General features: G+C 55.3%; 1 protein-coding gene across 2 annotated transcripts in view; it reads left to right on the top strand.

The window, feature by feature from the left end:
* Positions 1–27,222, top strand: part of Myh14 (myosin heavy chain 14) — a 72,665-nt gene that overhangs the window by 8,019 nt on the left and 37,424 nt on the right. For both annotated transcript variants that reach the window (XM_071604224.1, XM_071604225.1), the window contains exons 3-15: positions 1,649–1,805; positions 4,372–4,399; positions 4,528–4,630; positions 6,456–6,548; positions 6,849–6,912; positions 8,830–8,928; positions 9,774–9,914; positions 18,591–18,686; positions 20,861–20,979; positions 21,446–21,598; positions 21,748–21,921; positions 22,209–22,382; positions 23,257–23,371. In XM_071604224.1, the coding sequence (XP_071460325.1) occupies positions 1,649–1,805; positions 4,372–4,399; positions 4,528–4,630; positions 6,456–6,548; positions 6,849–6,912; positions 8,830–8,928; positions 9,774–9,914; positions 18,591–18,686; positions 20,861–20,979; positions 21,446–21,598; positions 21,748–21,921; positions 22,209–22,382; positions 23,257–23,371 (1,516 nt within the window). The remainder of the gene's footprint in view (positions 1–1,648; positions 1,806–4,371; positions 4,400–4,527; positions 4,631–6,455; positions 6,549–6,848; positions 6,913–8,829; positions 8,929–9,773; positions 9,915–18,590; positions 18,687–20,860; positions 20,980–21,445; positions 21,599–21,747; positions 21,922–22,208; positions 22,383–23,256; positions 23,372–27,222) is intronic.

The following is a 27,222-nucleotide window of genomic DNA, read 5'->3' as shown; positions in this document are numbered from 1 at the left end:
CCAGGAGCCAGCCCTTGGTCCCCAGAGGGACAGGTAATGTGAGAGGCCCAGAGCCCATATTTGGAGTGTCGAGGGCCCTGCCTCCGCCTGGCTGGGTTTTATTCATTATCTCTAATCCCTTGGCCTTTGTAATGAGGCGATTGTCTCCTTGGTTTCTCGGGAGGAAACTGAGACTGTGGGGAAAGTTGCAGGCTGAGGAGGGGAGCAGGCTGCCTCCGGAGCCCAGGAGCTGGGTGGCCCTTCCAGACCCTTCCACCGGGCTCCCCCAGCTGTGCCCTGGCAATTGGGATGTCCTGACCCTCCCGAGGTGCAGCGGCCTCTACCCCGTCCCCTGGCCTTGTTGGTCAACTTGGGTTTCCATCCTGGGTGTTGCCCCGGGAGCCAGGTGTGGCTGGCAGGAGGGGGCTGGCGCAGGGGTGGGTTCCCCAGCCAGCCAGGAGTAGGGGCCGGGCGCCGGCAGCCATGAGATACCCACCCAGGGAATGCGGTCCGGCCACCCCACCCTGGAGAGCCAGCCGAGAGCTCCCCGAGAGCCTTCCAGGCGCGGAGAGCAGACACCCAGCAAACCGGTTGTGCTGCTCCTGGCTGCCACCCACCCGCCCTCCCTCCGTTAGAAGGTTGGCACCTAGGAGCCGGGCAGCCTGTGGTGGCCACACCCTACCCTGCTTGAGAAGCCCCAGTTGTCCAGGAGTTCAAAGCAGCTCTGCTGCGAACCGGCTAAGTAACAGCCAGCCAGTTAACTAGCTAAGTGCGAGACTAACTGGCTGAGTGGCTGACGGTTCAATGGTTAGTTAAGATGATAGGCAGCAATTCTGCTTGCCTGATACCTATTAGTTTCTTAGATTGTGACAAAGTCCCAAATCTGGGCCTAACAGTGCATAGATAGAGCTCAGGGTGCCCAACTCAGTGCAGGGTACACACTTGTAATCCCAGAGACTTGGGAGGCTGAGGCAGGAGGATCATAAGTTTGAGCCAGCCTCAGCAATTTAGTGAGGCCCTAAGCAGCTTAGCACGACTGTTGGGGGGGGGGGAAGAACACAAACCTGCATTTCCACCAACAGTCACCTAAGCAGACAGGTCATCTGATGGCCGTAGGGAGCACAGACGGGTTCCTGTTGTGTTTCCCTGCGGCAGGTGCTGTGGTGCTGAGGGGAACCTGTAAACCTGGCTCTCCCAGCCCAGCGCAGGCTGCAGCTCCTCTCCCCAAACCTCTGCCCCCTGCCTCCCTCATAACACCTGGGAGATGGCCCCATGTCTGTGCACCAAGAGCTGCGTGGGAATCCGGAGTTGAGCGTGCACTCGGGTCCCTCGTGGTCTTCTGCTGCTACAGAAGTGCTTCAGGGGGACCCTGCACACGGTCCCTTCCTGCATGTCTCAGGCTGTGACCCAAGTCTGACTGGCTGCAAAGCCCATTTCCTCTCCCATGGGGACCCTTGATCTGCACAGCACCTTTATGTAATTTGGGAAGCTTCTTTCATGTCATTAGCCTGAAGATGTTTATAACAGACATTCAGATCTCCATTGTCCTGGTATAGACAGGCCTTGTCCAGATGCCCTCGTGCAGTGCACAACCTGCCCAGCTGTACCCAGTGGTCTTGTGCTGCTCTCAGCCTCTTGCTGAGGCCCTCTTCCTTCCTGCCTGCTATAGACATACTCCGGCCTCTTCTGTGTGGTCATCAACCCATACAAGCAGCTTCCCATCTACACGGAGGCCATTGTGGAGATGTATCGGGGCAAGAAGCGCCATGAGGTGCCACCCCATGTGTATGCAGTGACAGAGGGGGCCTACCGAAGCATGCTCCAAGGTGAGTGTGGGCTGGGGCTTCAGGCTGGAGCGACAGCTCGTCACTGGGTGCTCTCAGGAGCCGGGGCTGAACCCCAGCTGGGCATTTCCGACTCTTGGCGGTTTCTTGGGGAACCGGAGGGAACACAAATGGAGGCCTGGGCAGGCCAGGCGCTGGGTCCTTCCACACAGCCCTGCTGTGTTCCCCTTCTTTTAGCCACGTTGTTTGGAAACCAATTGTGTCGGGCTTCTATAGGAATTTCCCTTGAGAGATGGTAATTCCTAGAGTGTCCATTCATTGGACATCGGGGGCTGAATTTCAGACCTGCTGTACATTGTCATGGGGTGAAATGTAACCTTTAGACAGATGACAGCACAAGGCTGCTGTGTACAGCTGGTCAAGTTGTGCACTTCCAAGGGCAGCCTAAGGATGGGTCCCATGACAACATGGAGCAGTCGGGTCAAGTTACAGAATTAGTGTACATGGCGCACTTCTTATATATCACTTATTTTAGTAAATATTTAGTACATAGTAAGTATATATTAGACACATAAAATTTTACCTCTGATTACGTCAAATGACATGATAGCAAACAGCAGTGTGTGTGGTGGACGTATTGTATTGATACGCTGCATTTCTACTGTGTGTTTTAATAATACACGCACGTCATCTAATGTGGTGGTCCCCGTAGCGGGGACAGCATTGGCAACTCCCCCTCCCCCCCACCTGCTGAGTCAGACGTTCTGGGGCTCTGGGGACACCCAGCAATGGGCATGTGCTGCGGGTCCCGGTGCCTGCTTCATGCTGAGGGTTGGAGAATCACGGGTGCAGGGTGCCTGGAAGGTGCCTCTGAGTGTGTGAGAGTGTCCTTCCAGGTGATGGGTTCAGGCTCACGTGACCCAGCTGTGTGTGGTGACAGCCAGCCGCGTCTGGCCATGTAACGTAACTTTGTTCCTTATTTGCTGTCCTCATAATCCCGAGCTATTGTCACCTGCCAGCTATTGTGATATCTGAGGGATAAACAGCCGAGTCAGGTGAGCCCACACGCCCGCATCTTTCCCAGATCTGTTTCCCCGGGAGCCTGCCTGGACCCGCGTGTGGTTGGCTCTGGGTGCGGGCTGCGATTTCCAGTTGTCTTTCTGATTCTGTTTCTAGTCAACTCCCTGTGGTCTGAGGGCAGCCGGGGTTCGCTCTGGATCCCCACCAGCCCGTGCAGTGTGTCGTGGTGCAGAGGCCCCTTCTGTCTTGAGACAGTCACGGGCGGGGTGTTCCGCTGTGGTGCGTGAGGCTGGCGGCCCACGGTGCCCAGCTGCTGCACGGGGCCCTGGTTCAGCTCTGACCTCCTGATCTTCGTCCTGCCCGTCTGTCTGTTTTTGTGCAAGGGATGTTGACGTCCCCCACTGGAACAGTGGCTTCAGCTGTTTCTCCTGGCAGTCCTCTGTTTGTATGTCGCTGGGTTACATCATTAGCCTCCGGTACCCGCTGTCTCTCATTTCTAGATGGGGACACTGAGGCACGGAGCAGTGCAGCCACTCTGGGGTGACACCGGTGGGTGGGTGGCTGGGCGCTGGGTCTCTGTGTCCTGCTGTAAGGTCTCGTTCCCTGCTGGGCGTGTTGAGGACATTCTCTCTGAGCTCTGACTGCCTCCCTGGGCTGCTGTTTCACGTCCCCTTTGTCAGATGGGGAATCGGAGGCACAGAGCCGCTGAGCGGCTGGTCCCAGGCCACACAGAGAACCAGCCAGGTCTCAACGCTGTGTCCCTATGACACCCGAACCAGGCTGCTCGCCCCGAGGTCCTGCTGGGTGCAGCTCATCCTCTGGCTTAACCCCCCCACCCCGGCCCCCCCCTTAAAACCCCCTTAATGAGGCTCAAAACCCAGCTGCCCCCTCCCGCCTCGCCCCCCGCCTCTTCTGTCTCTCCACCCCTCTGCTCAGCGCCTCCTGCAGGGCCTGGGGCTGTGTCCTCGGCCTGCCCGCAGTGCTGCCCCTGTCTGAAAGGTCCCCTCTTCTGAGCTGGCCTGCTGTGTCCCCATGCCGTCCCCTCCGACCCCAGCTTCGGGCCTGGCTCTATCCACCTGAGGAGCCAAACACGTCTTTGGTGTTGGTTCCCATTTTGTCCGTCCCCCGCTGGAGCTGCAGCTCCATGACAGCAGACACCGTCCTGTCCCCGAGTCCTAGGCGGCTGGATTTCAGCAGGTCATCCTTTGCGTGGGAATGACTCTGCAGGGCCCAGATGGGCAGATGGGGCTGAAGTTCAAGACTTCATTCTGTGTCTTTGAGTCTCTGAAGCCCAGATGAAGTGGCGCACAATAGGGACTCAAATCGTGATTATGATCTGTTCAGGTGGGGTTTGTCGTCTCCGTTTCCAGGTGAGGAAACCAAGGCACAGAGAGGGCAGCTGCTTTCCCAGGGTCACACAGCAAGCAAGAGGTTTAGTCAGGGAGGGATATTAGAATCCAGGAGTGTCGTGCAACAGAACCCAATCATTTCCTTACCCTTTGGAAATGATTTTAAAATGCATAAGGGACCAGAGGGTCCTGTGGGAGAGCCCCTCCCACATGACATGCTCCCCTTCTTTCCTCTACAGATCGCGAGGATCAGTCCATTCTCTGCACGTGAGTAATCTGGAAGGACTTCCTGGAGGAAGAGGGTCCCGGCTGGGCATGGTTCTCTTTGCAGCGGGCAGGGCAGGGGCTACCTGGCCCCCTTACCCAGCCCTGTGCTTCCCCACGTTCCCCCACAGCGGGGAGTCTGGAGCTGGGAAGACAGAAAATACCAAGAAGGTCATCCAATACCTGGCCCACGTGGCATCATCGCCGAAGGGCAGGAAGGAGCCTGGCGTCCCCGTAAGCCATCCAGCCTCGGGACACCCCAGGCCTGGCCACCAGCATCGTCCCCTCTGTCCTGGGTTTTGCTCCCCACACACTGCCTGCCTCCCTCACTGAGCTGCCGTCTCCTGCCCCCCCCCCCAGGGCGCCCGAGCACCTACTGCGTGCCTGAGTACCTACTGTGTGCCTGAAGCACCTACTGTGTGCCTGAGCACCTACTGTATGCCTACAGCACCTACTGTGTGCCTGAGCACCTACTGTGTGCTGCAGTGGTGCTGGGAGTGAGGCGGGGCCATACACACATGGCCCCGAGTGGCACCCGGCACTCTGAGCCCGACTGTGGTGTCCATGGGCTTGGGGTCTGCATGGCTGCCTGTGCTGCTCCCACTTCCCACATCTCTGTCCTGTGACTCAGCAGCCCTGAAGCAGGGCCTCTGTCTCCCCGAGGTAACCATGAGAAACCCCAGGCAGGGGCGGGTGAGTCCTGCTCGCACCCCGGAGTGGGATCACACCCGCGCCTGTGGCCCCGCCCCGTGCCATCCCGCTCCACACTCCTGGTTCCTCTGCCCCCTGGCCCTGCCTCTGCCCAAGGCCACCTGTTCACCTGTGTGTCTGTCCACGTTCCATGTGCTGTGTCCTGGTCCATGTCTCGTGTCCCGTGACTTCCTCAGGCCTCCGCCAGCACCGTGTCTTATGTGAGTAGCAGGGAACTGCCTCCAGTCTTGCTACCCCTAATGTGCCCTGGCCACCTAGCCCATGGTCATCTGATAGAGAGGGTCCAAGAGTGATCGCACCAGCCAAGGACTGCGCACAGTAGGACTGCACTTATCAGTCCTACTGTGTGCATGCCTAGGCCCATGCTGTCATTTGGTGCAACCCTACTGTGTAGACACTGCCCCCTGCTGCTGTTTTCAGTGGCCCTACTGTGTGCATGTACCCGGGCCCCATGCTAACATGGATAGCCCAGATACCAATGTACCTCTTATTGCTGATCCACTGTGTGTCTAGAGGTGGCAGTGACACTGCCTCCACACACACAGAGCTGGCGGCTGAGCGAGGGAGGCGGATTCCCGTATTGAATGCTCATGTGCCAAGCCACATGTCCATTTCGCTTTGCATATATTTTTTCACTCTTCAAAACCATCCACCAGCTGAGTCCATTTCATCCAACTCAAGCACGATGTAGACTGAGAAGACACACGGGGGCTTCTGTTTACTGAGCACCTACTATGTGCCAGGTCTAACACTGAGGGTCAGGAGGGAAAGTCAGCGTAAGGGTCCTGCCATGGAGCAGGCTTGTTGGGGAAGGAACCCACCCCTTCCGGAATGCCTGCTTTGTGCCGGATGGTTTGAAGAGCTTTACCTGGATGGTGTAGACTGATTCTCTAAGTGACACCTGGGCGCATATGCAGCACCACCAGGACAAAATCAGACAGGGTGGAAGTCCCCCCTCCTCCTCGCAGTCCCGAGTGGCTTGCGCGGCTGACAGCTTGGTGTGTGACCTGGCAGTCTTTTCCATGTTCACCAACACGTGTGTATCTGTAGAAATAAGAGTCTTGTTTCCTGGTGTTTCTCCCTCGACTTATTTTGAATTAGTGGATCGCCTGTGGGCGTTGCTCTCCGGCTTGTTTTTTGCTCTTTGGCTCCATCTCCCCTCGGGACGTCTCGGAGGCGCTTCCCGGTTGCCCTCGTGATAGAAGGAGCAGCAGGACCCGGATGTGGGGGGCGGGCATGACCCCCCGCAGGAGGGCCCCTCCCACACAGACCCTCAGCCCGCTAGACGCACCGCCCTAGCTCGGCCGCCTGGTCCCCTCTCCCTGACGCCCATGTCCCACGCCGGCAGGGGGAGCTGGAGCGGCAGCTTCTTCAGGCCAACCCCATCCTGGAGGCCTTTGGCAACGCCAAGACAGTGAAGAACGACAACTCCTCCCGATTTGTGAGTGCTGGGGACGGCTGGGCGCCAGGGGTACGGGCGCTGGGCACCTGGGGTGGGGCCAGACGGGTGGGCTTGCTGAAGGAGGAGGCTGGGCCTGGACCCCAGGTCTGAGGGAGGAGGCTGGGTCTGGACCTTGAATTCTCCAGGGAACCCTTCCCTGGGAACGCACACTTGGGATGGGATTCGGTATCAGTGGAGAGGAAGTCAGAGGCACTCCTGCTCTGGTGGGTGTGGGGTGGGGTCCCTTGGGGTCTGAGGGGTAAAAGACCCTCTCTGAAGCTCCCATGTCGTCCCTCCCAGGGAAAATTCATCCGCATCAACTTTGACGTTGCTGGGTACATCGTGGGCGCCAACATCGAGACCTGTATCCTCTCACAGCCCTGAGGGGTGCCCGGGAGGACCTGGGGTGGCCAAGGAAGGTGGCCCTTTGAATGTGGCAGACTCCAGTGCAGGGCTGCCACCCCCCACTTCCCGAGCTCAAATGCAGTGTCTCTGGCTCCTGGGCAGCAGGGTGTGGGTGGCTGCTGGTTTTTCAGGGGCTGGGCTAGGGGTCCTCATGCCCACCCACCTCCAGTGATTGACTGGAAGGATCCCCAGACTCAGATGCAGAGCCCGGCTGTGGCTCACCACAGTGAAGAGGTGCCGAGCGAAGTCAGGAGGGGGAGATGGCTCTGGGGGCCAAATCCAGGGAAGCCAGCTAGAGCTTCCAGAACCCTCTCTCAGTGGAGACACTCACGATGTCTCCTGTGGTGAGGTATGATAACTGCGATGGATGTTGTCCAGCCTCAGAGTCTTGGGGTGCAGGGTTGTTATGGGGGCTAGTCACAGGGCCTCCCTGCCTAGCATGTGCCAAAATCCCCAACTCCTAGAAGGATGGCAGGTGTTCAGTGCAGACCACACAGATGCCCAAAACATCCAGTCCCAGTGAGCCCCTCCTCAGTTAGGGAATGCCAGGGACCCTCCCAGAATCTGGGTTCCCAGCGCCAGCCCACCTAGCCAGCGGGCCTTACAGGGAGAGGCCTCGGGCTGCCCTGTCACGCTGCCCTGTCACGCTGCCCTGCACGGCTGGCATGCAGCGCTCAAAGGAATTTCCAGGATGAGACACCAGCCCTCCAGGAGGGCAGAAGGAAGAGAAAGGGACTCACACCTCCTGGCTTACATCCTGCTCCGTGGCTTTGCGGCTGCACCTTGGCCACTCCATTTGCACACCTTCTGCCTCAGTGTCTCCTTCTGCCTCAAGGGGCTCGGAGGACTGTGTGAGTCACAGCTTAGCGAGGGAGCCCACCGCATAGAAAAAGCCATCGTTGCCAGCCATTCATGACTACAGTAGTTAGCCATGTCCTGAGGGGCGATAATTGATTGACAACCACACAGCAATAACGCCACCAACTGTTAATAAGAAGCCACGTCCCCACCTTCAGGCTGGCTCCCCGCACCTGGGGAAAGGGTCTCTGCTCAGGCCAGAAGGACCAGGGGTCTCAGCTCTTGGGCCCAGCTGCCTTTGAAACCAGTGACAGGTACGTGGGCTCTTGCTCACAGGCCCAGTAACCACCCGGGCCAGTCAGAGGGGTGTCAGGGTGGCCCATGGGTGGGGGCTTGGGCTGGAATCCTCACCCCAGTGGTGCTGCTGTCATCCCCTCTCAGCAGGAGGAAGCCGAGGCTTGGGGTGATCGTGATCCGGGTCCCCATTCCTCCAGGGGCCCTTCCCCCACCCCTCCCATCCACCTCAAGCAGATTACCTACCATCTTCACCCACTTTTGGAAAAGAGACCTCATGATTTGATCTTGGGCAAAATATGGGCTCCATGGTCCTGTGTTTTATTTTGCTCTAAGGTGTCCTGCCATTAGTTATTGTGTAAACATGTCACATGACTTAGAAGGAAGGAACACGTGAGGGACACAGTCTAGTGGGCTGAGGGAGCTCACAGTCCCAACATCTAGGTGGGAAGACTGAGGCTGGCCGGGAGCTGACACCCTGCTTGCCTTTGGGTAATGGTGAGCCAGGTGCTTCCTGCCTGGCAGGTCATTTTCTCTGGCGGCAGCTCACTCAGAGGTGGTATTTTTAAGCCCCTTGAGCAGATGAGGAAACTGAGGCTTGAGTGCTTAGGTGACATGCCCAAGTCCACTTACCCAGTTAGTGGCACAGTCACTAGCCGGGCTGCAGGTGACTCCACAGCTTTGCAGGGGTATGTGGGCTGGGGGACCCCTGTCTTGGCCTGGCAACACCCAGGGCTCCTGGGCTCCCTCCTCTCTCTCTGGCTCCTTGACTCGCCTCCCCCAGACCTGCTGGAGAAGTCCCGCGCCATCCGCCAGGCCAAGGACGAGTGCAGCTTCCACATCTTCTACCAGCTGCTCGGGGGCGCTGGGGAGCAGCTCAAGGGTCAGCGCACCCCCAGCCCTGCCCTGCCCTGCCCTGCGCTGCTCACAGGGAGGGGTGGGAGCCGCATTGGGGCCCTGGGAGGAAGGAGCAGGACGCTCCCATGCGGCTCTTGCGTTGTGTTGGGTCCTCGGTGGATTCTGCTGCCCTCTGGTTCCAGCTCTCTCCTGACTCTCGCTCCGCTGCCTCCTGGCCCCTGCTCCTCCTGGCTGTGTGGCCCCCTGGCTCCTGCTCACACTTCTGACGCTGCGGGCTCCGCTGGCTGTGGCTCCTCTGCCCCTGCTCACACAGCCAGGGTTACCCGGTGACTCCGGCTCTGCTGTGGCTCCGGCTGCCTCTTGCCTCCTGATGGTCCTGGTGTGTGCCCCTCTCGGCTGCTGCCTGCGCCCCCATCCCGCTCCTGCAGCCACACCCCCGCTTCTGCGGCCACGCCCCCTCCGCGCCTGTCCCCCACTGCCTGGCGGCTCCTTCCCATTTCTGCTCATTCACCCTGTAGCTAGCTTGTGCTTCCTCTTGCTCCTGCTGCCACATGGCCCCTCATCACTCAGGGCCACTCTCTGTGGCTTCTGAAGCCACACGTCCTCTGGTGCTGGTGCTCACCTCCCATGGCCTCTGTAACTCTCATTCCTAGCCCCAACGCACCTGCTAGGGATAGCTCCTGCCTGATCAGGAGCACACAGGAGGTGTCTAATGTGTGCTAACACCAGCTCCATGCCCAGCGCTTTCTGCCAAACCTGTGAGGGAAGGACCCTGTCCATGCAACAGAGGGGAGGGCCTGGTCCCAGTCCACCATCAGGGGACCTGACTGTGGCTGACCCCTGACCTCCTCCTTCTCCTTCCCCCTGCAGCCGACCTCCTCCTGGAGCCCTGCTCCAACTACCGCTTCCTGACCAATGGGCCGTCATCCTCTCCGGGCCAGGAGCGGGAGCTGTTCCAGGAGACGCTGGAGTCCCTCCGGGTCCTGGGATTTGCCCCTGAGGAGATCACCTGTGAGTGAGCCCTGAGCCGCATTGAAGGCTGGGGCAGAGGTGGGGGGTGGGGGGCCGGCTGGGGCAGCTCATCAGCCTGGGCTCATGTGCTGAAGCATTTATCAAGTGTAGGCCCTGGGGCCACGGACCCTGCCTTGGGGAGACTGACGGGCAGATAAATAAGGGTTTCTGTGGTCCGCTAGAAGGTGATGAGGGCATGGAGGAAAACAGACCAGGGGGCGGAGAGGAGGGGCTGTGTCACACGGGGCTCAGGAAGACGCATGGAGATGGGGGTGTTTGATCAACGAAGGAGGCGAGGAGGTGACCATCAGAGAGGCTGGGGAAAGGTAGAGGAAGCAGCCTGTGCCAAGGTCCTGGGGAAGGAAAGTGCCACACTGGAGGCCCTGGAACTCCTGGATTCAGTCCAGCGAGTCACAGGCAGGTGAGGTGATGGCGCTGGTAGGGCCTTAAATGCTCGCCTCAGGGTTGGGGCTTGTCCTGGGGCTGCTGGGGCGCCCTGGGGACTCTGGGAGCAGGGACAGGAGGAGGGCAGCTCTAGGAGAGGAAAGACGCCTTGGTGGCATGTGAGGACACACGAGTGGAGGGGTGGGGGCAACCTGGGACGCTGGCTGGGGTCTGCGGGCGGTCTGGGCGGGGGTGCTGGCAAAGCCCCCACCTTTTTCAGTGAGTGGTTTGTCCCGCCCGTGACTCTGCATGTTGTGTGTTTGTCTGCTCCAACTGCTGTGACACAGAAATCGACGTCTGGGACCCGGGGGACCCCGGGCAGATTGGTTCCGTTTTCTACCTCTGCCCTGGCTGGCTCCTGGCAGCCACTGGCAATCTCAGGTTTTCCTTGGCCTGTGGAACCCTCACCCCGTCCGTCCGTCTCTGCTGTCGTGTTCACGTGGGGTTCTCCGGGAGTGTGTGTGTCCAAGATCTCCCTTCAAAGGACGGGGGTCACCCCGCAACCTCCTCTTAACTAAGTACGTCTCAGTGACCTTATTTCCATAAAGGTCAGTTCTGAGGACCTGGGGTTGGGCTTCCACACATCTTTTGTGTGTTTGGGGGTGTGGATCCTGTCGATCCATGGCCCCAGGTGGGGAGATGGACTCCAGTGTTTTCAAGGTGGCCTAAGGTCTTGTGTCGGCTGAACGCTGAGTCTTTAGCAGAGCTGGCGAGGAAGATTCTCCTCTGGTCCCTGGCACTGTAGGAAGGAGCTGTTGTTGCTCGGGGTGGCAACGGGAGGTATGGAGTGCCGCTTGGCCCTCTACCTAGGCGGAACAGCTCGGCCTCTTTGGTCATATTGACACAGCCCTCCCCCGCCCCGCCAGAGTTTCCAGCCGGGTTGTGTAAGGCCCCAGCAGGCCTGTCCCAGCAGCTGGGCAGCTGGCAGACATGTCCAGCCCCAGCCCCATCCTGCAGGTCCTGGCTGACCCCTCCTGCCACCCCCTGCAGTGCAGTGAGCACAGCCAGCAGCTCTGATTTCTGCTTTTCCAAAGCAAAAATTTTGGAGTAACTTGTGCCTTCAAGAGACATGGCCAGAATGGGGCCAAAGGTCAACTGAGAAATCCAAGTGTCCTCCCAGCCCTGGCCCTAGTTTCCCACCTGTCTCCTTCAGAAGTGCTTCAGACACATAAGAAGACGTGTACAGCTGTACCCCCATGTCCACGGCGTTCCAGCTCTCCCACGGGATGCCTGGGACCCTCACATAAAGTGGCACAGTGTTTTTATACCCATAGTCCCCGCCCACATGCTTTGAATCATCTCCAAATGACTTGCAATACCTAATATCAAAGAAAATGCTATGCAGATAGTTGTCACATTGTGTCACTTAGGATTAAGTGATAGGGAGAGTCTTTACGTGTTCAGTACAGATGACACATTTTCTCATGTTTGGTCCGAGCCTGGCCGAGTGCGCAGATGTGGGACGCGTTGGCCGCTGCGCTCTCTTTCAGTAGGGAGGTGCTCTCTGCCCCAGGCTGGCGTTGGCCGTGCTGCTGATAAAAACCCGATGCTGTCGTCTACTGGGTTTTAAAGCTGGTTGTTCTAGGAGGGTGCCTGGCTCCCTGGCCTCCCACTGGGTCCCCAGGACTTTCAGAGGCAGGCACTACAGATTAGCGCTTGGCGCAGCCGCCTGGCAGCTGACCCAGCTTGGTCTGGTCTGGTCTTCTTGGTCTGGTCTTGGTCTGGTCTTCTTGGTGTGGTCTTGGTCTGGTTGTGGTCTGGTCGTGGCACTGGTGGCAGAGGCTCCACCTGTGTGTGTGTGGGGGGCGTGATTCTGCAAGAAGTGGACCTCAGACCTTTCCCTAACCTCGTAACACTTCACGGCGTTTCCATTCTGTTGCTGTTGGAGTTACAGAGATGAAACCGGAAAGTGGAGCACAGCCTTGCCGAGGAGGTCTGTTTGGTCCCCGTGAGCACATCTGTAGGGCCAGTTCTGAGAGGTGAAGTGGAATCCAAGGGGACAGGGAAGGTTTTGTTTGTATCCAGCTTAATTTTTCTTTTTGGAAGCATTGGGGATTGAACCCGGGGTGCTCTACCACCGAGTCCTTGTCTGCTTTTTATTCTGGCTAAGTTGCTGAGGCTGGCCTTGAACCTGTCTGTGATCCTACCTCGGCCTCCCAAGTTGCTGGGATCCTAAGTCTGCGCCACTGCATCTGGCAGCTTAAAAAATTCTGATAACTTTATTTCAGATACAATTTATCATACCATTTATTTCTTTAAAGGGTACAACTTGGTGGCTTTAGTACAGTCACAGCCTTGTGTGCTGTTACTGTGATCATTCTGGACCATTTTCAGCAGCTGAGAAGACCTTTCACACCCCTTTGCCAACACCCCAGGTTCCTGCCCTGGTCCCACCAACCACAGACCTGCTTCCTGCCTCTGTGGATTTGCCCACTCGGAGCCCTCATGTCAGTGAGATGGTGCCACTTGGGTCCTTGTCTGGCTTCCCTCATGCAGCGTGGTGTGTTCAAGGGTCCACGCTGTAGCACGCGGCGTGCTTCAGTCCCCCTGTTTGCAGATTAGTCAGACTTCATCTCTTTACTATGGAAAGTGTCAGACAGGTGTACAAGCAGGGTGGAAGGAACCCGTCACCGCTCCAGCAGTTGTGGCCTCTCTGTCACCGCCCTGCCCACCTCCCAACTTGTTTTTATTGTAGGGAGCTACCGTGCTGCCATCCATAAGATGGTGCTAGTTTCCAGTTACCCCAGGAGCGCCTGTTGTCCCCCATCCCTGCCAGCAACCATGGTGGGAAGCCATTTGGCTTTGGCCAGTGTAGCCGGTGGATAGAGCCATGCTACAGTTTTATTTCGTGCTTCCCTTGAAAGGAGTGCAGCCAATCACCTTTTGATAGATGCTGCTTCTGACAGAAGAGGAGACGGAGGGTCAGGGCAGTGGGTGCCTGCTCCAGGGCTCACCTTAATTCAAGAGGAGGGGACAGAGTTGTGGAAGAATCCAAAGTCAGGCCATGATCCATTTGCCGAGAAGCAGATGGATACCTCAGTGTCACCCATAGGCCGTCCAGGCGGAAAGCATTTGGGGCCAGTCGAGGCAGGGCCTCCTCCACCCCACATCAGGTCCTGTCTTTCCCTGCCAGTCCTCAGCACCAAGTGTGCCAGGCCAAGAGATTGTGCTTGGGACACAGGGAGGCATGGTAGCCTCTCATGTGAGCCAGGCTCAATGTCACCAGCCCCCATGGTCCCCCTACCAGGGCTTGTGTGTGATCAGAAGCTCTGAAGTCCTCAGCGAGAGCTGACCACCCCGTCCTCAGGGCGTCACCTTTGCCCAGGCACTTGACAAAAACACAGATTCCTGAGCTGACCTCACAGGCCATTTTCAAGGCCACCAGGGAAACCTGAGTCAGGACGGGTCCTAGCTGACGTTCAGGAGTTCATCAGGCGAGACGGGACAGGTGATGGGGACGGGTCTGGGTTGAGGGCATGTCCTTATTGATCTTTTGAGATGCATTCTGAGAAGAGTTATCACTGGGGGTGAAGTGATAGCCTCTCTGGGGTTTGCTTTAACGTATTCCTGCAAAAACAATCATAACTACCCAGAAAGAGGAGATGGGGGCAAGGATGGCCAACCTGTGGATCTGTAAAAATTGGGCTTTGGGGCCTGAGGGGTCACAGAATCTTCTAGGAAGTTCTCATAGAAAGAAGTTAAATAGCCCACATGCACACGGGACTGGGCCTGCAGCTGCCTCACCAGAGAATCCAGGGAAAGGTGGAGTGTGGCTGTGACTCTTCCTTAAGGGGACTTTGTTCTGTGTTCTGAGTGATGTTGCACTGATAGTTATAATCACCCCATCAGCGGTTCCCACCGGAAGCTCCTGGGGTTGTTGACAGGCCTTGCTCTAGGGACATACACAGGTTTTCTGGCTCACCTAAATTTTGGGATGTGCAGGGTTCAACAGCTTCCCTTGGGAGCTTTTTGAACCTGTACCCTGCAACCCCGGGAGGTGGACAGGAAGCTGGAATATTCAGCAGTCATGACTGTGGAACCCTTCCTCAAGGTTGGCATTCCGTGGGACGCACATTGAGAAACAGGTTTCCCTGGCTCAGAATGGGCCTTGGCAGTACTGGGCAGGAATGTGAGTCCAAGGCAGGCCTCAATCAGAGGGTCCCAGTCTGCAGAGGAGACAGATTTAGAGAGAGGGAGTCTCTATCCAGGGGCCTCAGGGCTACAATAGGGGTGTCCCAGGCTCAGGAGCCACCACACGGGCCAGAGGACACCCGCTGGCCCAGGGTGGTGTCTGTCTCCTGCCAACCTGTGCTCATGCCCTCATCCATTTGCATATTGATTGACTTGTGATTGATTCCTTCCACACACACTGCCTGGGCCTCCCCAGGAGCCGCATCCTGTCCTGGACCTGCTGGGGGAGGAGGCCTCAGACCAGCCTGGCACTCTGACCCCAGGGAGCCCGAGGTGGAGTGGTGGTGTCACATCCCTCTGATACTCCTGCCTGTGGCCCTTCCTAGGTGTGATGGTGATGCTCACGGTAGTCCCTGGGGTGCACCCCCATTTTACAGTTTAGAGGATCAAGGCCCAGATGAGGGAAGGGGCTGCCCATCACATAGGGGTCAAGGGCATGGACTCCAAGTCTCAGCTCCCCTCCTTACTTTGAATGGCAAATATTGTCAGTTTCTTATTTTTTAAAACTATTTTTTTTAATATTTCTTAGTTGTAGATGAACACAATGCATTTATTTTTATGTGGTGCTGAGGATCGAACCCAGGGCCTCACACATGCGAGGAGGGTGCTCTACCACTGAGCCACAGCCCCAGCCCCTCAGTATCTCATTTTCCCGAGCCTCATTTTCCTCATCTGAGAGCAGGACTATAACAGTCTCCTGAGTCCTTTGGATTTGGGGACTCCGATTGTTCCAGACATCCCCATGCACCTTCTTTTGCTGGGCATGATTCCAGGCACTGGGGACATACCTGAGACCCAGACCCACCCTCTCCCGACCCTGCTGTTGGTCTTCAGGTGGAACAGCATGGAGCTGGAGACAGCTCCGTCCTCGCCACCTGTGCCCCTGCCCAGTGGTGTCCCCGGAGGACTCAGTTTTCTCATCTGTGAATTGGAAATGGCGAAGACCCCAGATGGCAGAGCTGGCCACTGAGCACATGCCTGTTACACACAGGAGGACACAAGGCCTGTCCTCTCTGTCCCCAGGCTGGCTGAGACCAGAGCTTATGCCCTGCCCCTGCCTGGCCCCAGCATTGCCCCTCGTCTCCCCTCACAGGCGGTTTCCCTCAGAAGTGGCCCTGGGAGTCCCTCATGAGGTGGCAGGGCTGCCTCATCCTGTCCCTCCTCCTGTGCATCCAGGTGCCTGCTGGCCCGTCCCTGCTGCAGGGCTACTCCACCTGCCGGCCTGTGTTCTCCAAATACCTCAGCCCAGGAGAGACCAGGGCCTGGGGCTGGATGGGAGGAGGCCCTGTTAGCATTCCTGGGGCCCTCACCTGTCCCTGTCCACTCAGCCCCCATCTCTGAGAGGGCAGCTAGAAGACACTGCCCAGTGGGGGAAACTGAGGCCCAGGAGGCCACCCAGATTTCCACAGCCACATGGCGAACTCCGCTGGTCAACAGTGAGCCCCATTTGGTCAGCTCTCTGCTGTGTATCGTTAATCTGTTGATTCGTTAGGCTCAAGGTGGACTTTGCCAGAAATCTGCAGGAGAAAACTAACGGGCCCAGACAGACGGAGCCCTGCCCTGTGGGGTGTTCAGACTAGCAGGAGCATCGAGGGACCCAAATGAGTTAAAATTGGACCTGCCAAAGGGTGGAGAGGTGTCGGCATCTGGCCCCGCAGGAGGCAACACTTGGCTAAGTCCTGTGCTTGGGCAGAAATAACCAGATGCAGATGGTACAGGGAGGGCGTCTGCCTGGCGGCAGCTGTCTGGGCAAAGGCCCAGGGGCAAGAGTGAGTGTGTTGGTGGAGCTGGGACAAGGCTGCCCGGCTGATAGAGCTGGATCAAGGTGGTGGGCTGGAGGGGCTGGAGGGGCTGGAGGGCTGGGAACCCAGTGCCATGGACCCTGACGCCAGAAGCAGGGGCGCTGCAGAAAGAACTGTTCCCCCCCAACAGGCCAGTGGAAGTTCATTTGTGAAAACACTTATAGAGTGCTTACTGAATACAGAGGGCAGGTTTGGGGGTAGATGGGAAGTATGGAAGGTCGTTTCCACAAGGAATTAGGGTCTCCCTGGAGATACAGAAGCTAACATTTGTTACACACCCTTCAGACTTCGCCAAGTGCCCCACGGGCTTTACCAAGACCTTCTGTTTTTTAGAATTCATGTTCACGCCTCGTCCAGGATTCCACGTCACCTTCAAGATCACACTTCTGGGTCGAGCCCTTTAGTCTGGGCCTGTTCCTTATCACTCATGACCCTGGCACTTCTGAAGAGGAGACTGGTGGTTTGGTCTCACTCTGGGTCGGTTTCCACAGGGTTAGATGCCAGTTTTGGTTTTGGCAGGAGTGTCCCAGAAGGCACGCCAGCCCCCTCCCCTCAGCCCACACGCTCCTCTTCCAAGTCAACCTGGTGCTGGGTGTGACATGAAAAAGCACATGTGGGTCCCAAGCATGCAGCCCCAGGGAGCTTCACAAGGGCGCATCCTGTATTGACAGCACCTCAAAGGCCCCTGGTGTCCCTTCACACCCCCAACACACCCTAAGTGCACCCCCTGCCGCCTGCTGACAGCGAGGAGCTGTTTCTCTTGCTCCTGGACTTGGTGCAGATGAAGTCAGCCCCCACCTGCATGACTTCACCGAGTAAACAGATGATCCTGGTGTTTCCATGAAAGCCACCGGTGCAGACAGCCTGCCCAGGCGCGACTCCCTGCCTTGGCTGTTGAAGGATTGGGGAGGTTCTGGAAGGGCAGCCACATCTTGATAACGCCCGCAGCCAAGCACAGGCTTCCCTGGGATTGCAAAAGGGGCTCCTCCTGGAAAATCTGCTGTTATTTTAAAAACCCAGAATACTTTTGTGTTCATCTGCAAAACAGTTGTGAATTAGAATCTCAGAAAATCACAAACCATTATTTCATGCACTCAAATGTCCCATGAGACATTTAGAAGTCATCTAGGGTGGGAACAGTTCTTTGTGATGCAGGATGTTTGGGACTGGATATCAATGTTTGGACACCTGGGACACTCCTGCCACCTTCAACCCCTCCCCCAGGAGACTGCAGGACCCTGGACTCGCAGGCCACCTAAAACTGCATGGAGAAGCCAGTACAACCCTCCTTGTTAGGCTGCATTTGCAAATCCACCTGTTCAGGAGATTTATTTATAAGCCCCAAATCAGTACTCCTGCTGTTTCTGTGGGCACTTGCTGTCGTGTACAACAGGGCAAAATTTGTGCCAGGGAACAGTCAATTCCAGAGAGGTGCGGCCCACGGTCTGGCTTGGTCTCTCATTCCGTAAACTGTTGCCCTTTCGTGGTGTATTTAGTAGAACGTTTTCACGTGTTTCTGCTTTTTTGTTGGTGATCTCACTGTCTAAAAATGTCGCCTGAGCAAGTGTTGAAGTGCCATCTAGCGTTCGAAGAGCCCGCAGGCTGCGATGAGCCTCCCCCTGAGTCTGGTGAACCTCACAGGAGTGTGCGCGCCAGGAGCTCAGGGTGCCAGGTCTGCAGGGTACTATGTCAATAAGGTGTCTCTAAGAGAAACGCACGAAACACGAGGTGACTTACTGATCAGTTGGTGAGAACGTAATGAACAGAGCTCACAGGAGCCAGACCTGGTGTTTCCACCGAAGCCTCGGTTCCTATTCTCATCCGCGGGCTCAGGGCCCGCGGTGACCGTCGACCGGAACTAGCGCCAGTCTCGAGAATCGAGGGCACTTTGGTTTCTCCCGTTTCTCGGTTGTTACGTTGATCTTACCTCGGATTTTCAGTCAGCGGTTTAGAAACCTTTGCGTAGCCCCGTGGACCGTCCTCATTCATTTCCGCTTGTGGGACGGACCGAGGGCCAAGCAGAACCCCCGAGTGCTGGTGAAGCCAGCCCCACGTCAGCGGCCTGCGTTGATCCGGCCTCATTTTTAAAGGCCTGTCCAGGTCCAGGCAGGTTTTTAGTCGAGGGGTGGTGGCAGGCTTCGCCTTAGGGTCGTCAAGTTTAATTTTCAAGGGGCTGATCCGTGCTGCGCTAGTGGTCCGGTGACGAGTGGCCGGTGACATCTGGCTTTGTCGCCCCCAGCTATGCTGCGCACGGTGTCCGCCGTGCTCCAGTTCGGCAACGTGGTTCTCAAATCGGAGCGGAACACGGACCAAGCCACCATGCCCGACAACACAGGTACTGCGCCCGCGAGCCCTGCCCACGGGGTGGGGCCCCCTCCCCAGCCTCCCGCCCAGGGCCACTCTGACTCCCTGTCCCTGGCGGAGGCCTGCCCAAGTCACATCCCGCGCGCTTCCTGTCATTCGGAAAAGCTTGAGCTTCGCTGAGCCTTTCCACGACCCCAGCAGCAGGGCGCCCTGCCCACCGGCCCCTCGGAGAGAACCACCCGTAGCTTTTGGCAAATCTCCTCCAGGACTGTGCCCTCTGCTTATATGCCTTATTTTTTTTTTCTTTTCAAAAGCAGAATTATAGTCAATATTCCTTTTTTTTTTTTAACCAAAATGAAAATATCTATGCTTCTGTATCATTACATACCAATACAGGATGGAAGGAGAAAACCCCGGTGAGACAGAGAGAAAATGCCTGTAATCATATCTCTGAGAAATGACTGCTCTCTGGGCTTTGCTGTATATCTGTACTAGTGTGGATGTAGATTGTCACAGAAATATGGTCATATTTCACATGGCTCCCCCTAGAGATCAGAAGAGCCTTCTGCCCTGGTTATAAAATCCTCTGGGCTCATTTTCAAAAGCTGCCCAGCCCAGAGCATCTGAGGAAGCGGGGCGACCCCAGCAGGCTGTGGGCTGTGGGACGGGCAACACTATCTGGGGCCCTCAGGGCTGAGTCAAGAATCCAGCAAAGGTGCCATGCACATGCAGATTTTTGCTTTATGAAATTGGGACCAGACCTCACAAACTATCTGGAAACCTGCTTTTTCCTCTTAGTGCATTGAGGGCAACTTTTGAGGTTAACTAGACAGAGATTTCTTAATCTGGGGTCCACCGGTGGAGCTGTACATCTCTGTCATTGGTCCCCTTTGAAATTTGTGCAATTTTGATTTCTGCATTTGCAAACATAAATCAGAGAAGCACTCTGTGGGCTTTCTTAGCAGATGCCACAGGGCCCACAAGGCTGAGAACCCATGAACAACACTCTGTTGGTGGCTGCGTAGTGCCCCACGGCCTGCTAACCACGTGCTGTTTTGAGTCCCGTCATTTAGCTCTGAAACTCCACACGTGGAATGCACAGAGACCCGGCAGGATCAGAATGCTGGGCTGGGGCATGGCTCAGGGTAGAGCTAGGGCTTAGCATTCCAGGCCCTGAGTTCCATCCCCAGCATCTTGAAAGAAAGAAAGAAAGAAAAAAAGGATTAGAAACTGCAGTCACATGCCCACACCAAAGGAGAAATTTAAATCCTCCTGTCCTCACCTCTCAGATGTAATGACCAGTGACATTTTGATGCTATTTCCTTCCGGCATTTATCTTTAATGCTGAGGCTGAGCATTTGTAGTAACTGCTCCCCATGATGGAAGTGACAGAGGCTTGAGGACATTTCTTTATTATGGGTTTAGCCCAGAAACGTGAAACTCCCTTCCGGCACAATCTCGCCCTTCTCCTGCCCCGCATTGTGCTGTCCGTGCATTTCTCCCTGCAATTCTTAACCTGTAAAAATAAGATGGACTTTGCATGATTCTTTTAAGACATTTTAGAATTAAATGAAAATTGCAAAGTATTGCACATTTTATTCGAGTTCATAAACTATTTCCCAATATAACGCCCCCCCCCATTATTTTCTTGGTAAAACACATTTGAAAATCAAAAGGACTTATGTTTTATTACTATTTCTTTTGGCAGTACTGGGGATTGAACCCAGGGGTGCTCTGCCACTGAGCCACATCCCCAACCCTTTTTATTTTTCACTTTGAGACAGGATTTGGCTAAGTTGCTGAGGCTGGCTTCAAGCTTGCAATCCTCCTGCCTCAGCCTCCTGAGCCTCTGGGATCACAAGTATGCACCACCCCACCTGGCTTGAAAAGGACTGATTTAGAATTAGGTTGTGTTTCTGCAAAGGATCCTATCCTGCTCCTTCTTTTACCCGCAGTCGCTGAACTCTAGGCTGTTCGCTGGCCTCCGTTAGGAACAAGGGTGTGATGAGCAGCGTAGTCTTTGCTCACGTCCTGGGTCATTCTGTCTGGTTATTAATTCTCTAGCTCCTACAGTGATTGGGCCGGAACATCACACTTAGGACTGAAAACACCCCACGGAGAAGGCCCCGGCTCTCCGTCCCCTCGCCGCCGCAGCCCCCCTTGGTACTGATGGGTCTTCCTTCCTCCTTCCTCCTTTCTCTTCAGCTGCGCAAAAGCTCTGCCGCCTCCTGGGACTGGGAGTGACCGACTTCTCCCGCGCCCTGCTCACACCCCGCATCAAAGTTGGCCGAGATTATGTGCAAAAGGCCCAGAGCAAGGAACAGGTAGGCGGGGCCTGGCATTGAGGCCCCAGCTGGGGAAGACAGAGTTTGGAAGTGATACGGACCCCGGTTCCACTGTTAGCTGGGGTTTTTCTGTTAGTACCCAATTTTCATATGAAGGAACTGAGGCACAGAGAGGTTTATTTTCATGTCTGAAGTCACACAGCCTTTAAGTGTTAGAGCTGGGATTCCAGCCCAGTTTATCTGGCTCCGGAGTCCAGCTCTTAATCCCGACATGGAAATTGACTTGAGGCATGGGCCAGACTGGTGAGCTGGCCTGCTGGGAGCACTTGGCCCCATCGCTGGCAGCAGTGGGGCTTCCTTCATGGAGGGCTGTTCTTGGTGACGTTCGTAACCAAGAAGCTGGGGGTGAAGCTCGAGGGGCCAGGACTCAGGGCCCAACCACGGTCTCCTCCACGGCTGGGGACGGGCTGGGGCCTCACGGTGCTGCGTCCCCGTCCGTCCGCAGGCCGACTTTGCGCTGGAGGCCCTGGCCAAGGCCACCTACGAGCGCCTCTTCCGCTGGCTGGTGCTGCGCCTCAACCGTGCTCTGGACCGCAGCCCCCGCCAGGGCGCCTCGTTCCTGGGAATCCTGGACATCGCGGGCTTTGAGATCTTCCAGGTCTGTTGCTTGTGCTGGGACGGGGCTGCCAGACTCCACCGCTGCCGCTTCCCTCGGGGTCTCTGCAGCACCCCAGTCCCTCTCTGGCTGGGCGACGGTCCCTCTCAGGTCTGCCCCTGTGCCGCTCACCCCTGTGCCGCTCCCTGCAGCTCAACTCCTTCGAGCAGCTGTGCATCAACTACACCAACGAGAAGCTGCAGCAGCTCTTCAACCACACCATGTTCGTGCTGGAGCAGGAGGAGTACCAGCGCGAGGGCATCCCCTGGACCTTCCTCGACTTCGGCCTCGACCTGCAGCCCTGCATCGACCTCATCGAGCGCCCGGTGAGCTGCGCCGGCTGGTGCCCTCTGCACCCACCAGCCCTGGCCTCGGGGCTCTGGGGGCTTTGGCGCCCCCATTGGTGCTTCTTAGAGCCCTGCCACCAGGAGGCAGTAGGGACCCGGAATGCCCTGCCACAGGGCCTTGTCACTGGGTTCATGAACTAATCTGACTATTGTCCTCACATCTGGTTCTAGGCCCAGGTGTTGCTTGTAGGACCTAAAAATCAGCAGCAACCTAAGTGGCCAATATTTGGGGATCTGTCTTACTCTCCCCTCCTGTCCATGGTCAGGCCAACCCTCCCGGACTCCTGGCCCTGCTGGATGAGGAATGCTGGTTCCCCAAGGCCACGGACAAGTCATTTGTGGAGAAGGTAGCCCAGGAGCAGGGAAGCCACCCCAAGTTCCAGCGCCCGAGGCACCTGCGGGATCAGGCTGACTTCAGTGTCCTGCACTATGCAGGCAAGGTAGGGGGCTGGGGATGGCCTTGGGACAAGTGGGCAGGAGTGGGGATCAAGGGGTCTCTACTTAGCTGCAGGGGTGGGGAGGACACAGAGGGAAAGCAGGGCCCCTGATTTCTAGTCACAGACAAACAGGGGCCAGGAGAGCCCAGGAAGGAGCCAGGACTCCGATGAAGTCAGAAAAAAACTTCCTCCAGGGGGGATATTTGCAAGGTTTTGAGGAATGGGTAGGAGTTCACCAGAGGGTGTCTCCTTTTTTTCAGTCATTCAGCAAACATGTGCAAAGGCCTTTTGTGTGCCTTGCTCTGTGCTGAGCATAGCTAGGGACATAAGTCAAGTATGGTTTCTGACCTCACAAACTTCCTTATTGGGAGGGATACTAGTACAGGCTGTGAGGATGTAAGCCTGGCAGGAACTTTAACAGGGGCAGCTACGTTAAGAGGAAGGCCAGGAGGCCTCCACGAGAATACTGCTCCATCAGAATGGCCTGCTGACGTTTTCTGTAAAGGGCCAGACAGCAATAGCGTCAGCTTTGTGGGTCGATGGCCTCTGTCACAGCGACACAATTTTGTTGTAGCATGAAAGAAGCCACTGCTAACACAAAAGAACACTGTATCCAGTAAAACTTTAATAGAAAGAGGCTGCAGGCTGGATGTGGTCTGTGGTCTTAGTGAGGAGGGGGCGCTGGCAGCCAAGAGAGGACATCAGAAGGTGGGTTGTGCTCTCCAGGCACAGAGCACAGGCGGATAGGGTAGGGGATGTTGTTCCCACTGCAGACACCAGGTGGCGCCCACGCTCTGGTCCCTGGGAGCTGCATGGGGCTCAGCCGCCCAGGGAGCTGGTGAGCCCAAGACACATGGTCTCTCTCTGGCTCCATCAGGTGGACTACAAGGCCAACGAGTGGCTGATGAAGAACATGGATCCACTGAATGACAATGTCGCAGCCTTGCTTCACCAGAGCACCGACCGGTTCACGGCAGAGATCTGGAAGGACGGTGAGGACCACCTTCCTAGGGCCTGTCCCTGGGTGCCTGCACATCCCTCTTCCTGCTCACAGTGTGGCCATTTTGATGAGCTCTCTGCTCAGACCCAGAGCCCAGGGCTCACAGATAGTGTTTCCAGTTAGTGGCGGATGGATGTGTCATTTGGTTGATATCTTCAACCAGCATCCCATTCAAGGATAAAACACTCCCTTCATCAGAAGCAACACAATGATGTCTACTATTGATTGGCCTGCTGTCAATCACTGTTTTTAGAAATACTAGCTTATGCAATCAGACCAGAAAAAGAAATAGGTACAGTCATCCCTCAGTTCACTAGGACTTGGTTTTTGCATTCCTTTCAAGTACCAAAGTCTGTGAATATCCAAGTCCTTTGTATACTATGGAGTATTAGTTGCATACAACCTACACACATCTTTCTATATATTTAAAGTCATCTCTAAATTAGTTATGATACCTGATATATTATAAATGGTATAAATAACTATTATACTGTATTCTTTAGAGAATAATGGCACACACACCCCACCAAAAAAAAAAAGCTGTAAATATTGATTATGGATTCAGGAGGTTTTCTCTGAATATTTTCAATCCACAGTTTGTTGAGTCCATGAATATAGAACCTGCAGATATGGAGAGCAAGTTGCATATGGATATTCTAATGGAAGAGAGAAACTTATTTGTAGATCTATGTATAAACATATGTAGGAATACTTGTAGACAAACGTTCCCTAAAATAAATTAGGAGATTCTACTAAAAAGGGATTAACGACCACAAGAGAACCTAGAAAGGGATTCTGTAGGCTCATTGGCTTTGGGTCTTTGCTTTCTTCACTTGATTACAAAGTCCCCTTCCAGCCCCTGAGGAGGAGAGGAACCACAGGCTGAGATATGGTTTGCCGGGGTTTTCCTGCTCCAACAAGGAAAGAGTTTGGCCATCCATGTGCTTGGGGGCATCGGCAGCAATGTCAGGTGCCTTCATAGCAGGATCCTGACCTTCACCAGATGTTTTGTCTGCTGTCCTCATCTTGAGGGCAGGTTTGAGAAATGATTTTATAAACTGGCAGAACCAGCATTTTGATTTTGAATTTGTGAATTTGCCATAACCTTTTAACTGATCTGGAGAGTGTAGCTGTAGAAGTACCAGCCCGTGCAATTAGGCAAGAAAACAAAATAAGTGAGGTGAGCTGCTTCTAGAAAAAAGAGCACACAATGCCTTCATCTTATGAGCTGATGTCATCAAGAAGAATTTGATTTTTGTGTCTCGTATTGTTTACACCAGAGAGTGAAAAGCAGCATTTGATATTCAGATTCTGCTATGAAAATCATCTCTGAAAAATCTCCCCTGCTATTCTTTAAAACAGGTGCCCCCTCAAGGATACACAAATCCCCCAGTGAGCCCACATTTTTCACATCCAGTGTGTGCCTAGCTCATGAGAGAAAGTGGAGGCTGTGAAGCTTCCTGAATCCAGGTTGGGAGCTGGTATAGTCGAACTTCCTCCAAGCTCTCCTAAACAAAGGCACTCATGAGGCCAGTCCAGATTCAAAGCGTTAGACGTCACAGGCAAAGGATTCCAAGTGAGGAAGGGAATGGAATTGGGGCCATTTTGGGTATTCACGTCTAGTGTAGCAGCCTGGATCATGAATTGGGCATACTGCATCCTGGCAGCCAGGGGAAAGGTAGATGAGATAAGCTGTCCTCTGAGCGGCTGAACTAACAAGTGTGCTGGGAGCATCAAGTTAGTTCTTGAGCTTCCTGGAAGCCTGGGGAAATAGGAGATATATCGCAATCTGTCCTAGCTGGCGACCTCATGCTGGGATCACAAAATTTGACTATGCCAGTAGTTTAAGAAAATGACAAAGCACAAAAACACACAGAAGAACCTTTTCAATAATGGTAAGGAGTTGGCTCTGTGACCTTAGGGGTCCATGGAAAGAGAGAGAGCCACCAGAATTCTTTATTCTTATATAGGGGACACACAAGGGCAGGTTCCATGGAACATTCTGTCCCAAAAAGGGCAAAGGTAGGATTACAAAGGAACAGGTGAGGGTAGCTCATCCCCATGGGTGACGCCTACACCTGGAGCCACATTGTCATATGAGCTGGGGTAACGCCCAAGTTCCTGGGACCTGGCACTGCACCGCCAGACTGCAGGCAATAATTGGTCAGAAGCCAGTGCATCGGGACTTAAAGGCATCTGCATCCAGGGCAGCTCCTGACAGGGATCCCTATTAAAAACAGACAGACACAGCCTCTAGGAAGAGAGAGTTTTCCCCTCATGCTCAAGGCCCATAGAGGACATTCATCCTGTCAGCCAACACCGATTCCCTCAGTGGGTAGATATAAAGGTGAACAGGACTTGAAAATCTCATGGCCAACATTCAGGCTTCCCACCTGCTCTGCTCTGTGCTCTTGACTAACGACCTCTCCTCTATTTCTTCATGCCATCTTCTCTCCCTCCATGCATCTCTCTGCCATCTCCCCTCCCTCTCATCTGCCCTCACTCCCCAGAACACGGGGGCCTCCAGCAGCTCTCCTTCCTTGGCTCCTTCCCCCCGTCACCCCCAGGATCTGCAGGGAGGCGCGGCTCCGACACTCCTCTGCCAGGGGGTGGGTGTCCCTGTGCATCGATGGGTGAGGCTGCTGGACAGGGAGGGTGGACTGTTGGGCTGGGGACTTGGTTTGAGCATCATCCAGCCCCTCTCCTCTCTGTTGGAGGTCTCTCCCTCCCGCTCCCCCCCAGGCCGGCCCCCTCTGCAGTTTCCAGTGTCTAACTGACCCTCAAGGAAAGTACAGACAAGCATGGTAAAGCTGTGTTTTTTTTTTTTTTGTTTTTAATTTTTTATTTGTTCTTTTAGTTATGTTTCTTGAACACTTACTATGTGCTGTTCATGATATGAAGCTCTCTTATGATCGACACCCAGAATCCTCCTCACAACCCAGTGAGGAGGATGTTAGGACTGTTACCCCCATTATGCAAATGAGGAAACTGAAACACAGAAAAAGGTTAAGTAACTTGCCCAAAGTCACACAGCCGCTAAGTGGCGGAGCTGGGATTTGAACACAGAACCTTACTTCTTCCCTAGGCTCTAAGCACTTGATAATTATCATTTTGAAAATGACTGAAAGCATGAGAGTGGGGGAGAGTTGAACCCAGGGAGGAACAAGTCACACTCCAGGCCCTGCCCTAAGGCTGGATTATCCAGTTGACCACTGATGGCCTTTAGGTGGGTTGAGTTTCGCAGGACGTCAGATTCTGCCCGGCTGCAGGTTTCTGAGAACCCGGCCTGATTCAGTGCACAGAATGTGAGATGACACAGAAGAAAGGTGTGTCAGGTTTATGTTACTAGCTGAAATGGCCTCGCCAAGTGGCAACAGAGGTCAAAGGTTACTGAGAAATTGAAGCTTTCTAGAAAAGGAGCTTAGAGGGAAGCACTGTGCCCTGTTCAGAGGTCACACGTGACAACTGTCTTTATCACATTTTCAAGGTGTCACTGTTCCATGCTCCTGCTACTGCACTGGGGTTGCTCTCCCTGTTTCCCTCTCTGGGCCTCAGTTTCCTCCTCTGTAAAATGGGAATGACCCTAGGCTTACACGCAGCTGTGTGTGAACTGCTCTGAGCACAACCAGGGAGAGTAGAGTCTCTACAAGTCGTAGGTGAGGGGCATCCTCAGGCGCATCGTCAGACGCCGCGTGTCTGATGAAGAAAGCATCTCATCCTTGAGAAGAGGGATCTGAGATCCCGGGGAGCTGGAGAGGGCGCACACTGAATCTTCTGAGCCGTGTGACCTCCTGCACAGTCTCTGGTCCCTCAATCTGCCCTTCTATCCAATGGGGCTGACAA

The sequence above is a fragment of the Marmota flaviventris genome, chromosome 18 (genome assembly GCF_047511675.1).
Source record: "Marmota flaviventris isolate mMarFla1 chromosome 18, mMarFla1.hap1, whole genome shotgun sequence".
In the NCBI taxonomy this organism is placed as follows: Eukaryota; Metazoa; Chordata; class Mammalia; order Rodentia; family Sciuridae; genus Marmota; species Marmota flaviventris.
Note: the sequence above shows the minus strand (reverse complement) of the source record. Positions and strands in the feature narration are given on the sequence as shown.